Source organism: Colossoma macropomum, unplaced genomic scaffold (genome assembly GCF_904425465.1).
Source record: "Colossoma macropomum unplaced genomic scaffold, Colossoma_macropomum, whole genome shotgun sequence".
Taxonomy (NCBI): domain Eukaryota; kingdom Metazoa; phylum Chordata; class Actinopteri; order Characiformes; family Serrasalmidae; genus Colossoma; species Colossoma macropomum.
In genome coordinates, this window is record NW_023494800.1 from 29,723,192 (window position 1) to 29,737,596 (window position 14,405).

Genomic DNA, 14,405 nt, shown 5'->3' on the forward strand with positions numbered 1-14,405 from the left:
ATACAACTTAAACAGAATTGCAATGGATTATGGTGCAATTCTGTTCCCTAACCAAAGGTACTGAAAATGTACCCTTGAGTGCTTCACCCCAGTGACACCACCTTTTTGTGAGAGTAAGAAGAGAGAAAACGTCTGAGGACTTGTTTGAGAACCACCGTCATACATATTTCAGAAACATATTAGCAAATCTGTTTAAACACCAAACATGTCTAGGCTGGTCAACTAAATGTTGAGTAAACTGAGGAATAAAGTGAGGGATCTGCTTTAAAGAATGATAGTTTGTTTATTAGACAGGTTTCACAGCTCGTGTCACATTAACAAGCCGGTAAGTCATCTGGTGAGGTCATGATGACTGTAGCTTCCACTGGTTGTGTCATCATGCCTCATTATGAAAGGAATGGAAACAATCCACAGTTTCAGTAGCACAGTTTCTCAAGCGCTCTGGTTCAGTCCAGTTTTGGCTTTCAGGATAGATGACACTCAATGAAAGAAAGTCAATATTTAGCTGAAAAATAATAATGATTCATTCAAGACAAATAAGCTTTTGAAATTACACAGATATGTACATATTTTATACATGAGCAGGTGATGTGATGTGGGCCCATATCATGGAAAACCTCATTTTCTTTGTTAAACAGCCTTTGAATTCATTATTTGTGTGATGTATCATTAATAACAACATGCTGAAGTTAGGAGTGTTTCTGCCCAGATGACAGCACAACATAGGACAGCCAATCAAAACAGAGCTTATTTACATATCAGTTGTAAGAGAGGTAAGAAAGTGGTGCTAAAAATGAATAATGAATAAATATAAGATCTGGGCCCATAAAGTCATAAAAAAAGTATTATCTGATTGACAATTCAGCTGTTCTCTTAAATAACCCCAACTTTATAAGAGAATAAACTCTGGCACGTTACAAACCACACTGTGGTCGTAAAGGACGCTATGGAAAGTGGGTCATATGCAAGACAGAATTTGGCACAAATTACCACAGAGGCTATAAACAGACCTGAACAGAAAGAACTATAAAACTGAGGTGTGTCACGTAGCTGATACTAATGGTCAAGTACTAGGACACGTCCACCACGGTGTGAACGAACAAACCAAATGATCTGTTCAGTCCATTAGTAACATAACATATTCACAGACTTCTCTGAAGAAAATGCAAAACAGTAGCGCCATGGTGGAGGGATACATGTAGGTCGTCATGAGGCAAAATAGTCCCTGTAGGTTCACTGGTGGTTTTGGATAGCATATACAGTGGCTATATTTGTGTTGTGGACATGGTAACCTCTGGTTCCTATCCCCACCCCTGTAAAGACATCTGAGTCTCTATAATCAACCATTTCACACCAAACCACCCTGAGAATTTACATCTCAGCCACTGAATTATATAAAATCTTTCAAAATTTCAGGTTGTAACAGAAATTCTCAGTGCATTATGCCTTGGAAAGTCGTGCCACTTTGTTTCCAGATTTGCCATTGCAGATTTCCTGTTCTCCAACAGCTTTAAGGATTGAACAGAGTTCAGTACAGTCTGAAATAGTCCAGAACTTTTGACACAAAACTTCCATTTCCAGTACAGGCATACAAGCGTTCATACAACACAGCACTCCTTTGACCCAACCAATCTGAGTTTTTTTTTCCCTGAGAGCGGACGGACCAAGGGTTGATAATATTCCCAATAAGATCTCAGAGCATCACGGTTATTCAACTGCACCCTCTGTAAGGTCCGGCTTGCTTATTTCAAGTGTCTTTGTCACTACAGGTGCGCTAGGTGTGCACTCAGCATGTGCTGGTATCTGTGTGGCCACTGCTGGACGTGTAGATGTGGCTCCTCTTGGAGTACTTCATGGAGCTGAAGGAAACCCTCATCCTCTCTACAGTCCGGCTGCTACGGCAAAGGAGTGTGTTCTTCACGTGCTCCCGGAACTCCTCCGACACATAGTAGTAGATGAACGGGTCCAGACAGCTGTTGAGGCTGGCCAGACAAAGCGCGGTGATGTAGAAGGCGTATCCATTGTTGGAGAATCCATACCCCAGCAGAGCGTAATGTATCACCAACATCAGGTTACTGGGAATGAAGCACACCAGGAAAGTGACGAGAACCGTAATGATGAGGATTATCGCTTTCTTACGGGTCTTGCCAGCGCTACTTCCCTCCATGTCGGAGTTCCCCAGTTTGCGGAGCATCAAGACATATGCGACTATGATGATCACGCATGGCACGAAGAACGCCAACCCTGCCATCACCATGAAGTAGTAGTAGGGCTTCTGTACGTCCAGAAACATTTTCTGCGCCTGGAAGTTCTTCCGGTTGATGACGTTGACGTCGTGGCAGGTGGTGATGTTCGGGTCAGCGAGTTGGGCCGTCTGCTGGTACAGGTACAGCGGCGTGCTACTGATCCAAATAAAGGCCCAAATTAACAAGGACATGACAATGGCCAGTCTGTTGTCTGTCCTCTGCTGGGTAAGGGGATGAGCCACCACCCAGTACCTCTGGACGCTCAAACACGCTATGAAAAGGATGGAACAGTACATGTTCCCGTAGAAGAAGCCCACCAGAACTTTGCACATCCCCTCCCCAAAGGTCCAGTTGTTGCCGTTGAAGTGGTAGGCGATCTTCAGTGGGATCCAGATGATGAACAGCAGGTCGGCCAGTGCCAGGTTAGCCATGTAAATCGCTGCCGGGTGGATTTTCTTGGACCTGAAGACCAAGACCCATATGGCCATGCCATTGGTGGGCAACCCAACGGCAAACACAAAGATGTAGACGAGAGGCAGGAAGACAGTGGTCAAGCTGCTCTTTAAGGTGTTTGCGGTGACTTCATCAATGTAGACGGTGTTTGACTCAACATCCTTAATTCCAACGAAACCTCGTCCTTGTTTAACTGAAATAAATAAGAAATAATACACAGTATTATATTTGTGTGGTGCGTTTCAATAACAAAGATATTTACAATGTTTAAATATAGCATATTTCCACTTTTACTTTACTGGTACTGAAAACTTGAGCAGCCAATGCTGGTACCATTGTGACATTTATTCTTTTAAAACCATCACACAATCTGAGTGCAGTATTTCAGACTAGCGTGGTTACAGCATCGGATCTCATTCTGCTTTATCCCTGCAAAATCCCTTACGGCATTTTCAGCTCATATCAGCCCAGTACCGATTTCTCAATTAACCAGATAACTTGAGCCCAATGATGAGGACTGTCCAATAGGAATGTCCCTCAGCTCATTTCCTATGGAACAGGCTTGACTTTGGGCTTAAGTTATCTAGGTAAACTGAGAAATCCTGCTCTGTGGAACAAACCCCAGTGCCATCTGTAACCATGTTTGAGAACGTGAATATAAAGTAACACACAAAATTGAGAAGTTAATGAAAACAAAAATAAATAAATAGTGAATAAAAGTTAATAAAAAACAAATTTAATGGCGAATTTGATCCTTTGAGAATCATATTATTAGTACACTACATATAAAAAAATCCATTCAAAGCCATTCTTACGCCCTCAGAGAACGTCTTCTGTGGCAAGACTATGATTCATCTCTAAAGCAGCCTTACTCATGACTGCATCCTAATGTGTTTAAACAGAAATGCAGAACTGTATGCTGAAGGCTGATTACTGTTACCAAAACTTGAGTCATATCTATAATTTTTAGAATTTTAAATCAAATCAAAACAAGCTTTATTGGTCACACACACAGCCATCCCCACTGTAGTACTTATTAGACTGTCTGTTGCCATGACAAACAGTATAAACATTAGCAAAACATAAGATAAGAACATAAAAGAAAGGAAAGAAGAATACAAAGCATAAAATACAGAGATATAATAATATGCATGTCTGTGTATGTACAGTGCAAATGTATGTACATGAGCAGGAGGTAGTAGAACTGAAAGGGGTTCATAAATATTATATGCACTTGTAAATATTGCAGTATGTGTTACATCTGCAGGGTGTACGGGTGTTGTGCAGTACTGAAGCTATGCGTGTGTGCATATATAAACAGTTCTAGTTATCGTCCTGGTTGAGTGCCTGAATGGCCTACGGGAAAGAAGCTCCTCCTCATTCTCTCTGTTCCGGCCCTCAGGGAACGGAAACGTTTCCCTGACTGCGACAGAGAAAAAGAGTCCATTGTTGGAATTGCTGAGGTCTCAGCTTTGGTCCAACACCACTCGCGTTCTAATCTGAATTGACCTGAATGCTATACTCGAAACTGTAAATGGTGATAACTTGTTAACATTTGAATTTAAACATGAATATGAAGCTGTTGACGCCCAATCACTTATAAGCTGTACAGCAACACAGAAGAGACTGAACATGAAAACAGCAATAAAGGAAGCTCTAGATTTGGTTTCTCACACTTCTGTCTGTTTGGTTAGCTTATGTTTCCATCGAAAGTAGGCTTAGGTTTGAAAACTCCTGACTGAACAGCAGCAGCATTTCTTTAAATATGGTTTAACAGCTGGACAGTTTTGAAATTAACTGATGTATAATTAAAAAAAAAAAAAACTAATATAGGTAGTATTAATCACAATATAGTACCAATGTTTGCTGTATGCGTAGGGCTTCCAACAATGTTTGACACAAATACAATATTTTTTATGATTTTCATGCTAAAAATGTGAACATGTATCCAAAAATCTACTGCCAGGACCTGACAGTGCCTGTATGTGTAGCTGTTGCTGCACTACTAAACACAACACTCATAAAAAATGGTTCTTCAAGGGTTTATTTGTAAGGAGAAAAGGGTCTATATAGAACCATAAACACTCAAAGAATGCACATTTTGCATGCTGAATTGGTTCTTCTGATTGTGTTGTATATGGTTCTATATAGCACCAAAAAGGGTTCTTTTATTGTCACAAGCTTGACAGCAGAACAATAGTAGAGCCCTTTTTGGTGCCATACAGAACCATATACAACATGTTCTACGTCAATCCGAAGAACAATTTCACCACAGTTCTTTAAAAAGATGGTTCTTTGAGGGTTCTTTAGTGAAGAGAATGATTCTATTTAGAACCTTGAGTTTTATACAAAACTATCTTATGCCTAAATGGTTCTTCAGATTAATTGAAGATGCATTGTATGTCGTTTTATACAGGACATTTCTGAAAGTGGTTCTACATAGTAGCAAAAGGGGTTCTTATATTGTTACAAATGTTAAAAGCTTGACATCATAACAGCAGAACCCTTTTTAGTGCTATACAGAACCATACACAACACAGTCTCCATCAAACTGAAGAACCATTTCAACACACTCTTAAAAAAGATGGTTCGTCAAGCGTTCTTTAGCAAAGAAAAATGTTCTATATAGAACCAAGAACACTCGAAGAACCCTCTGCATGATTAAAAGATTCAACAAATTGATGGAGAATGTGCTGTAAATGATTCTTCATAGAACCTTTTTGAAAATGGCTCTATATAGCACCAACAGGGTTCCTCCGTGGTTACAAGCTTGATATCATAACAATGGAAGAATCCTATTTGTTGCTATATAGAACAATTTCAAAAAGCTTCTATATGGAACCATGCAACACATTCTCCATCACTCCCAAGAACCCTTTAAAAATGCAAAGAACTCTTTAAATCTTGTGCTCATGGTTCTATATAGAACCAGTCTTTACTAAAAAAAAACCCTTGAAAAAACATTTTTAAGAGTGTAGTAAGGAGAATGGTTCTCTTTGAATTTTCATTTTTGTGGTGAAACGGTTCATCAGATGTTCGGAGTTCATCGTATGGTTCTATATTGAACCAAAATGAGTTCTATTGTTACACGCTTGATGATATAACAATAGCAGGACCCATTTTGGAGCTGTACAATCACTAACTAAAGAGAACCATCTTTTTTTAATTAAAGAGTGCATGAAATATGGTAGATAAGTGGTTCTAAATAGAGACATCTGTTCTAAACTGTGGTTCTAAATAGAGCCATCTATTGTAAATGTTCTAAATCGTGGTTCTAAACAGAGCCATCTATACTAAAATGTGGTTCTAGATAGAGCCATCGCCTTTACTAAAGAGCCCTTTTTAAGAGAGCAGGCCTGCTGTGCTGCGTTGTGATGAATTAGTAAGTGACACCTGAGTAAGACCCCACTCTGACCACTCTAAAAACATTTTAAACAGGAGCTAAAAGTCACGTGTCCAGGTCAAAAGGACAAAAAAAAAATAATCATTGATGTGTCGCGCGAGGGGAGTTACATAAGGTTCTAAAGACGCTGGAAACGCTTCACGATGGGTCGCGTACAAAGAAACAGCTCAGACAAAAGGAGAGGAGCAGAAGCAGAAGCTCACCTGGTGGCCTTGTGGTGGTGGCGCCTCCAGCTTTCTGCGCCGCGCAGACGAGCACGGCGCAAACCAGCAGCGCAAACAGACCGCGCAGCGCAGCTCCAGCTCCAGCCATACCCCTGTAAAGTAATCCCGCTCAAAAAACTCCCTTCAGTCCACGGAACCGCCTGAGAAGCAGCAATGCGCGCGACCTCTGAGCTCTGACACTTTTCTTCCAGACTGAGCGAAGGACACACCTGAGCCGAGCTACGTCACAGAAACCGCCGCATTCTCTCTCTCTCACGCGCGCGCGCGCACACGCCCACGCCCAACTGGTTTCGAGTGACCAAAAAAGAATCTCTCTGGCCTGAAGCACAAAACACTTCCCTATTTCTTTGTCATTTCAAAGGTGAAACATGTTTGTAAATAAGTCTGCCAACACCTTTTCCTCATCCTCATTCCCTCTCCTCTATAAATCCTGCCTTCATTAATAAATACAAGACAATTTATAGACTATTATATACAAGACCCTTTTCCATTCAGTGCTTGAGATCATTCAGAGCGGTTTGGAGTGAAATGGTTCATTGTAGAGACTCGTATTTCGTTACAGTGGTGGTGACAGGAACCAGGGGTCACCAGTCCAAAACTAGTGAACCTATACGTCTCTTCTGAGTTTAATTATGGAATGTTGATGATGGTAAAATAGTGGGATAGTAACGTTTTCTTTCATTTTAGGGATTACTTTGCCTCACAACCTTGGCCGTAACTAGATATGAGGACACCGAGGTCCAGTCGAAATGTCCTCCCATACCGTACCGCATATTTTTAGGTAGCGCTCTGTATAAAAGTGCAGGGAGGATATTCTGATGGCCTAAATCTCCGTATCAGAAAGCGCTACCAGCGTTAAAAGAATAATTAGGATATTTTGATCGTGTAAATCTCCTCATCAGGGAGTAAGTAATAATATTCAGCTGAGACTGTACTGAATTAACGATTAAAACACAATAAAATGTGTTTTACATTAGGTTACTACACTATAGTAATGATATGCGCATGCTCAGTAGGGCCACTTGATGGGTAGGATAAATTGTTAGAACACCGGTGTTGCATTCGATTCAGTTCCCCCTCAGAATCACGTTCCCCCTGATATATCGTGGTTGTGTGTGCGCGTTCACGCAGCACTAAAACAACAGAAGAGTCCTGAGCCTCAAAATAATAATCTAATCGACATCAAAGCGTAGATTTACACCCCTCTTGAACCTTTTCGCTTTCCGTAGTCGCATTGTTTGCTGCTGATTTCTGCTTAGTGAATGCGGCTCCGAGGGCCTGATTCATGAAGGGAATGTGAATTTGAGGGTGATCTGAACTGGCAGCAACACCGGACCTCAGTAGATTCCGAAGGGTTTTTCCACCTTCCTCCATTCCTGAGATTAAAACTAGAAACAGTGCCGTTATGATAGTACAGTCTACTCAGGGGCGCAGAGCAGGATCGCCCAATGAAATGGAGACAGAATATTTATTATTCCACATTTCTGTGATGATGAAGTTTGATTTGTTTTTCTGTGAGCGCTGTCACTGTATTATGGCCAGTCAAAATCGGCCAAGCTCCGCCCTCTTTTCTCAACCCTACAATGACGTGTGTTCGTGATTAACGTTACGACTCCGAGGTCCTTGGAAGTCTCTGGAGTGTTCTTTGAGATTCAGTGTGGAAAAAACGATGAAATCACACAGGGAGCAGTGAGAGGTTCTCAGCTGACCTCCGAACAGCTGGGGTTCGGCCACAGACTGAACCGCCCGCTCTGTTTATCTCTGTATGAGACGCTCTACTCTACCCTGAGAACCAGAGTAACTTTGACAGAGTAACTTGAGATGTTCAGATATGCAGCACACATGCGCTAACATATAACATCGCTGTGGTAAAAATGTACGAGTTTATGAGCATAATTTACATATTATGCTTGTAAAATACAAACTATCATTCTTTTTTATTTTATTTGTATTTTCATAACGTTGCTAGCTAAATCAGCACACTTTAGTCCAGCTCCAGTAGCTGCTCAGTTTAGGCTGCAGGCTCCATATTCAGCTATATTAGTGATTAGATGAGAAATTAAAGCTGGATTTTGTTACCTACACCTAACATATAGAATAACCGGCATGATATATGATATGATGTATGATATATGATATGATATATGATATGATGTATGATATATGATATGATGCTATATGGTATAGCATCATGTAGCTAAGATTATTGAGAAATCGGCAGCTACATTAGACTGTATTTTGTCTCTGTAACTGACAGCATTTTATAATGTATGTTTAATGCATGTTTTTCAGTAATCAGTAATTCTTTGCATCATGAAATGTCTCTACGGAGAATGTGCTGTACATGGTTCTATATAGAACCTTTTTAAAAAAGTGTTCTTCTATGGTGTCAAGCTTGATATCATAACAGTGGAAGAGCCCTTTTTGGTGCTATATAGAACCCTTTTCAAAAAGGGTATATACAACAAATTCTCCATCAATGTGAAGAACCCTTTCATGATGCAAAGAACCCTTTAATCATGCAAAGTTCTCATGGTTCTACATAGAACCATTTTCTTTACTAAAATCCCTTGAAGAGCCATCATTTTAAAGAGTGTAGTAAGAGAATGGTTCTATAAGTTTCTGCATAATTCTGTGCTTGAGATCATCCAGAGTGGTTTGCTGTGAAATGGTTCTTCTTTACAGTGGTGGTTATAGGAACCAGGGTCGTCAATTGTAACCATTTTATATACTGTTCAAAACCACCTGTGAACCTAAACATGTCTTCTGAGCTTAATTATGGAATGTTGATGATGGAAAAGTAGTAGAAAATCTATAAGTAATGTTTTCTTTCATTTCTATTTTGCCACAGAATGTCTTGTATGTATTCCTCCACCATGAAGGGATTTTAAGGCCAAAGTCTTCTCTAAACTATCATAAAACAGTGTCTCAGTCATCAGGCAGTGAATTCATAACCATTTCATGTAGTAACTTTCTGTGAGGGAGCTTTTAGAGGTGGACGTCTGATTCCTATCACCACCACTATGAACAATTCTGACTATGTAAGTTTCTCTAGAACAGAGTGTTTCACAATAAACCACTCTGAATGACTCTGTTTACTTCTTAACCGTTTAATTATGTAGACATAAGAATTTTGCTGGTAGAATCCCACATTTATTTTAGAAATGTTGATGTCAATACTGCAACTAACTAGAAAATGTTCCTGTCCACTAAATGTACTGTGGTGAATGTAAACGATATTACAGCACTGTAAATAGCAGACCATAAATGTCCACCATTGCCAGTTAATAATCATCCAGTGTCATAAAAGCTGAAGTTCAGACAGCATTGTGCAACGCTGAACAGTTCCAGTAAAGGAAGGCTCTCTCTCCCCTCCCCCGTTCCACACAACTGCACTGCATCTGCACTTTATACAATGAAGGACAATGTATAATGAATTACCATAAACAAATGCACCAGCTTTCAGCAACAGCATCCCACTCCCATGAAAACATCAACCCCTGTAAAGGTGTAAAACGCAGATTTATTGTAATAAAAAATACATAAACAATATGAAATCAAAAGTTATAGGACTTTATAAGTTATAGAAACTCACGCACACTCTGGAAAACGGTTAACATCATATACAAAACACTGTAGAACAAAAATCTTAAGTTACATTTATAGTTTGTCAGTTACAAATAAATGCTTTTTAAATGTCACAGTAAAAAAAAAACAAAAAAACAAAAAAACATGCAAATATTGAAACATGAAAAGTTCTACCTGTTTTACTGTTACATTTTCCAAACAGGCAGCAACAGGAAGCATTTTAAACCAATGGTAATGCTCTTTACTGGCAACTCACGCTTAGAGCATAAGGCGATGACGGTTGGTGGTTAGCCTAGAGGCCTGTGCACACACATGCTCAAGCCAGCAGGGGGTGACAAAGTCACTTCCATTTCATGCATACATTAAGCTGTAAACAATTGACAGCCAAACTCATTAGTTTGCTCTACCATTGGCCAGGAAAATAGTTCATGTATGCACTTTCTAGTGATTTTCTCCAATATTCTACCGCTTGTATATGGTTTTAATTCAAGAAATAAGTTCATGCCGAGTTAAGACATGGTGTACTACCTTTAATGTGTCCATTGATGAATCATAGTTGTTTAGTGTTTAGTATCCTCTAGTTTTTCTGGGTTGTTACAGGCTTTCTTGTGGAAACACAGACCGGAAGTTGCTCTTTATGTAGTTACACAAGTTTTTGTTGATTGAAGGCACAATCAATAGCTTGTTAGGTTAGTTGAGTGGTACTAATGCAGCCTTCACACTACGGCAAACCGGGCGTTCTACTGTTTACAATAGAGACGCAACGGAAAATTCTACTAATGCAAGTGGCAGCATTCCGTGGTAATCAGAACGCTCCATCAAGAGTTACATTTTTCCAACTTCTGCCCATCGGCCAACGTGGTGGAATAAACCGGATGTTGATAGTTTTGGAGCCATGGATGCCAAACGTCTCGTTGTTGAATTCCTGATGAACTAAGTGTTGTGCAAGAAAAATAAAAGTATACAGAGTTTCCTACTGCCATTTTCCACCTTATCCACTTCCAATCATCCATTCTTGCTGGTAACAGTGTCACCATGGCAACGTTTGCCCAGCTTCATGCCACTATTGGCCGAGTACCACTATGACATGCTGAATGACATTTCTTTACAACACAAACATGAACAGTCTACAAACTTCAACGCAATGGTTTTCTGAAAAAAGCAAATGTACACAATGTTTTGCATATGGCGGATATTTCGTAATCTTGTAGGTATGAGACTAGGAGACCCATCAATTACACCAGTAGCTCAGTGAACCACCAAAATCCTTGACCAGTCCAAAAGTCTAGATTTGAGGACCAGTGACTTAGACGCTAATTTATATGTTAAATGTTCAATAAGCATATCTAAATGACCTGTAATATTAATTATTAATTATTAAATATTAATGAGTTCAAACTGTGCAGTCATTGTCTGAGCACTTCTTACTGCTCTGTCAGAATGACCAGAAAAAAATACAACACATTGTAGAAGTACTATATAAAAATATTGTATACATACACACATACTGTAGTCTTATATGCAGTATAATTAGTTTCACAACACGTCAGTGCACACTGTACAGTCTTAAAAGCAAAGGTTCTTCAGGCGTTCTTTAGTAAAGACAGTGGTTTTGTACAGAACCATGAACATGCAAAGAACCATTTGCATGCTTAAAGGGTTCTTTGCATGGTGAAATAGTTCTTCAGATTGATGGTTGTGTATGGTTCTGTATAGAAACCTTTTGATTTTTTGATTTTTTTTTTATTTTGTTTCTAGCACCAATAAGAGTTCCTTTGGCATCGTAATGATAGCAGAACCCCTTTTGGTGCTATATAGACTTTTTAGATATGACCAAAGCAGATGACAAAATTAAAAAAAGTAGCCCCCAGTTTGAGAACCACTGATGTATAGTGGTACGGTATATGTACCAAGTGTACAAATGGATGACAAAGGAAAAAAATGCAATACATGAGCGGTGAGTACAGATGCTTTTATGAGCCAATTAAGCCATTAGCACCCTACTGTGCTCTGTGCCATGTGCAAACATGCTGAGCAGGAGGGATATTATAGCAGAGCTGCAGTGCAAAAAACCCTCATAACAAAGGCGACTGGCCGTCTGAGAGGTCAGAGGTGTAAATCCATTAGAGATCTGGAGAAAAGTGATGCAGTCAGATGAGTCAGCCTTCACCATGTTCTCCACAAGTGGGCGAGTACATGTGCAGCGTACACCACGATAACTGCACAGGCCTGAATGTTGGACCCCTAAAGTAAGAGGGTCTGGTAGCTCTGTTCTGCTGTAGACAGCATTGTTCTGGACACGTTTCACAGGCCACAAAAGGTCACTGACTGGGTTAATGAGAATGAAACCAATGGAAATCATATGCTACCACTTTCAAAGTCACCAGATTTGAACCCACTTGAACACCCATGGGGGGTTTAGAAGTGACGTGTTAGCCCGCATTCTCCACCACCATCGACAAAACACCAACAATAGTACAGCTTCAGAGGCTATGTGGTGACCCAACACCTTACTAAGTTGTTTTTTCCTTTAATTTGTCACCTGTCTGTAAATCAGGGCTCTAGATCAGGACCCGGACTGATCATAGGCCTACCCAATCAAATGCAGAAAATATTTGATTTGGTATTTGATTTGTTCTCCCTGAGCGCTGTCACTGTATTATGACCAGTGAAAACTGTTACGCTCTCCGCCAAGCTCTGAATTTTCCTCAGACCTCCAATCACTGCTTAGCAACTGTTGCTTTCCCATTGTTTCAGGCCTTCGTACATTATGAGCGCCCATCATGTCCATAACCAGCATTAGGACGCTGAGCTCCTTAGTAGTTTCTGGTGTTTTTTTGAGAATCAGTTGTGACGTAACTACACAAAGAACAGCTGTGGTTCGGCCACAAAGTGGACTGCCCACTACGTTTATCTCTGTACAGGACGCTACGCTGAAGTCATCCAGAGTGACTATGACTTCTTGAGTTATTCTGATATGAAGGGCACAGATGTGAGATGATAAAGTGAGAATAATTAACAGATTGGGTAAAATGCAAACCCCATAACCACCATTTTATGTAGCTGCTCAGTTAAAGTCAGCTCTGTAGGTGGCTATTTTAGCGATTAAATGAGATTTGAATGGTAGTTGAAAATTTTTGTAATGTGTTACCAACACATTATGTGGCACAAAAGGGGAAAGGGAAATTTACTGTTAACTGTTATATCGGTGGCATAGTATCATGTAATGTAATTCAGAAATCAGTAGGTACATTAGATCCATTGTATGTTGTTAACTGTATGAGAAGCCAGTCTTTTCATTAGCTGGGGTTTGGTAGAGACCGACTTTTATAATATATATATATATTTTTTTTTAATGTGTGATTTTGCAGTAGTCACTGAGACGGAAGCATAAGACAAGGTATGACAGTGAATGCACTGCTGTTAGCAATAGGCTACAGTCTGATGTTATGACATTGAATGCCTGGAAATTGTATCTGCTGACCCACTTTTCCACAGGCCTAACCAAAGATGTCTTTCTGCCTACGCCGGTGCTGTTTATAAGCTGCTAGGTAACAGATTCATATGTTCTGCAGCAACACTGGCTGTATTGTGTTTTAGAGGGGAAGCCACAAGTGCTGGAATGACATTTGCACATCAAAAAAACATTTTGGGTCCTCCATATCTAGAGCTCTAGCCTGGCGGAACATTTGTAGTATGTCTGGCAGAGAAATTTGTGGGCTTTCATTTTGCGCTCCGTTTGGCTATAAAACTTTATTCAGTTTCCATTACCCCAGTTAGGAGCATTTCTGTGCCAGGACCATTTCTAGACTGCTTGTTGCACGTTCTTAGTCGCAGTGGCAGAACAGTTTGTACTTCATTTTTTTTTCTGACAGAATACTGTAACCAGGAAAAGTTGTCCAACCAAGCTCAAGTAAAAGTTCTCATTCTTGTTGCCAATGTACTGTTGTGGATACTGAGACCATCTCAGACCTGGCTGTTTCATGTGTATCAGGATTTCACGCGTATCAAACTGCAGTTTGCATAATCTTTACTTTGCATCATTAGTCTTCCTTGGGTGCACACCAGGCTAAATGAGCTGGCATGCACTGCTTTTGGCACCGGAAAGCTCCGGCTCTGTCTGCTAAGTTGCGTCATATCGTAACAAACACCTTGCGGGAAACATGGCAAAACCTGACAGAACAATAAAGCTGTAATGTACTTTCTGAATTCATAAGTGACAATTCGTCCTCAAAAAAGGCAGCTGCAGCAGCTTCTACTGTTCTTTATATATGAATCGTAGTCAAGCTATATGGCAATTTATGGAAGAACTGGTCAGACAGGCTTGTCCACCCTTGCCACTGCATTTAAAGTGGCCAGCTTGTACAGGTAAATGGAGTGAACCACTGTCTACTACAATGTCTAATAGAATGCATTACACCAGGTCTATGACCATCCTGGCTAAAGCATGAGGCCAATTATTTCTTTCAGGAAAAACAATGAACAGCACAA

General features: G+C 40.2%; 1 protein-coding gene across 1 annotated transcript; it reads right to left on the bottom strand.

Annotated features, from left to right (window-relative positions):
- Positions 1–263: 263 nt before the first annotated feature.
- On the bottom strand, positions 264–6,539 carry f2rl1.2 (coagulation factor II (thrombin) receptor-like 1, tandem duplicate 2). Its single transcript, XM_036588637.1, has 2 exons — positions 6,306–6,539; positions 264–2,892 (listed from the first exon to the last, which is right to left on the bottom strand). Exons 1-2 carry the CDS (start codon positions 6,412–6,414, stop codon positions 1,787–1,789), a joined length of 1,215 nt encoding a protein of 404 aa, XP_036444530.1. The 5' UTR covers positions 6,415–6,539; the 3' UTR covers positions 264–1,786.
- Between the last annotated feature and the right edge of the window lie 7,866 nt (positions 6,540–14,405).

Coding starts and splice junctions, on each gene's coding strand:
- f2rl1.2 (XM_036588637.1), bottom strand. CDS start 6,414: ATGGCTGGAGCTGGAGCTGCGCTGCGCGGTCTGTTTGCGCTGCTGGTT. Junction 2,893..6,305: donor CACCACCACAAGGCCACCAG/GTGAGCTTCTGC, acceptor TATTTATTTCAG/TTAAACAAGGACGAGGTTTC.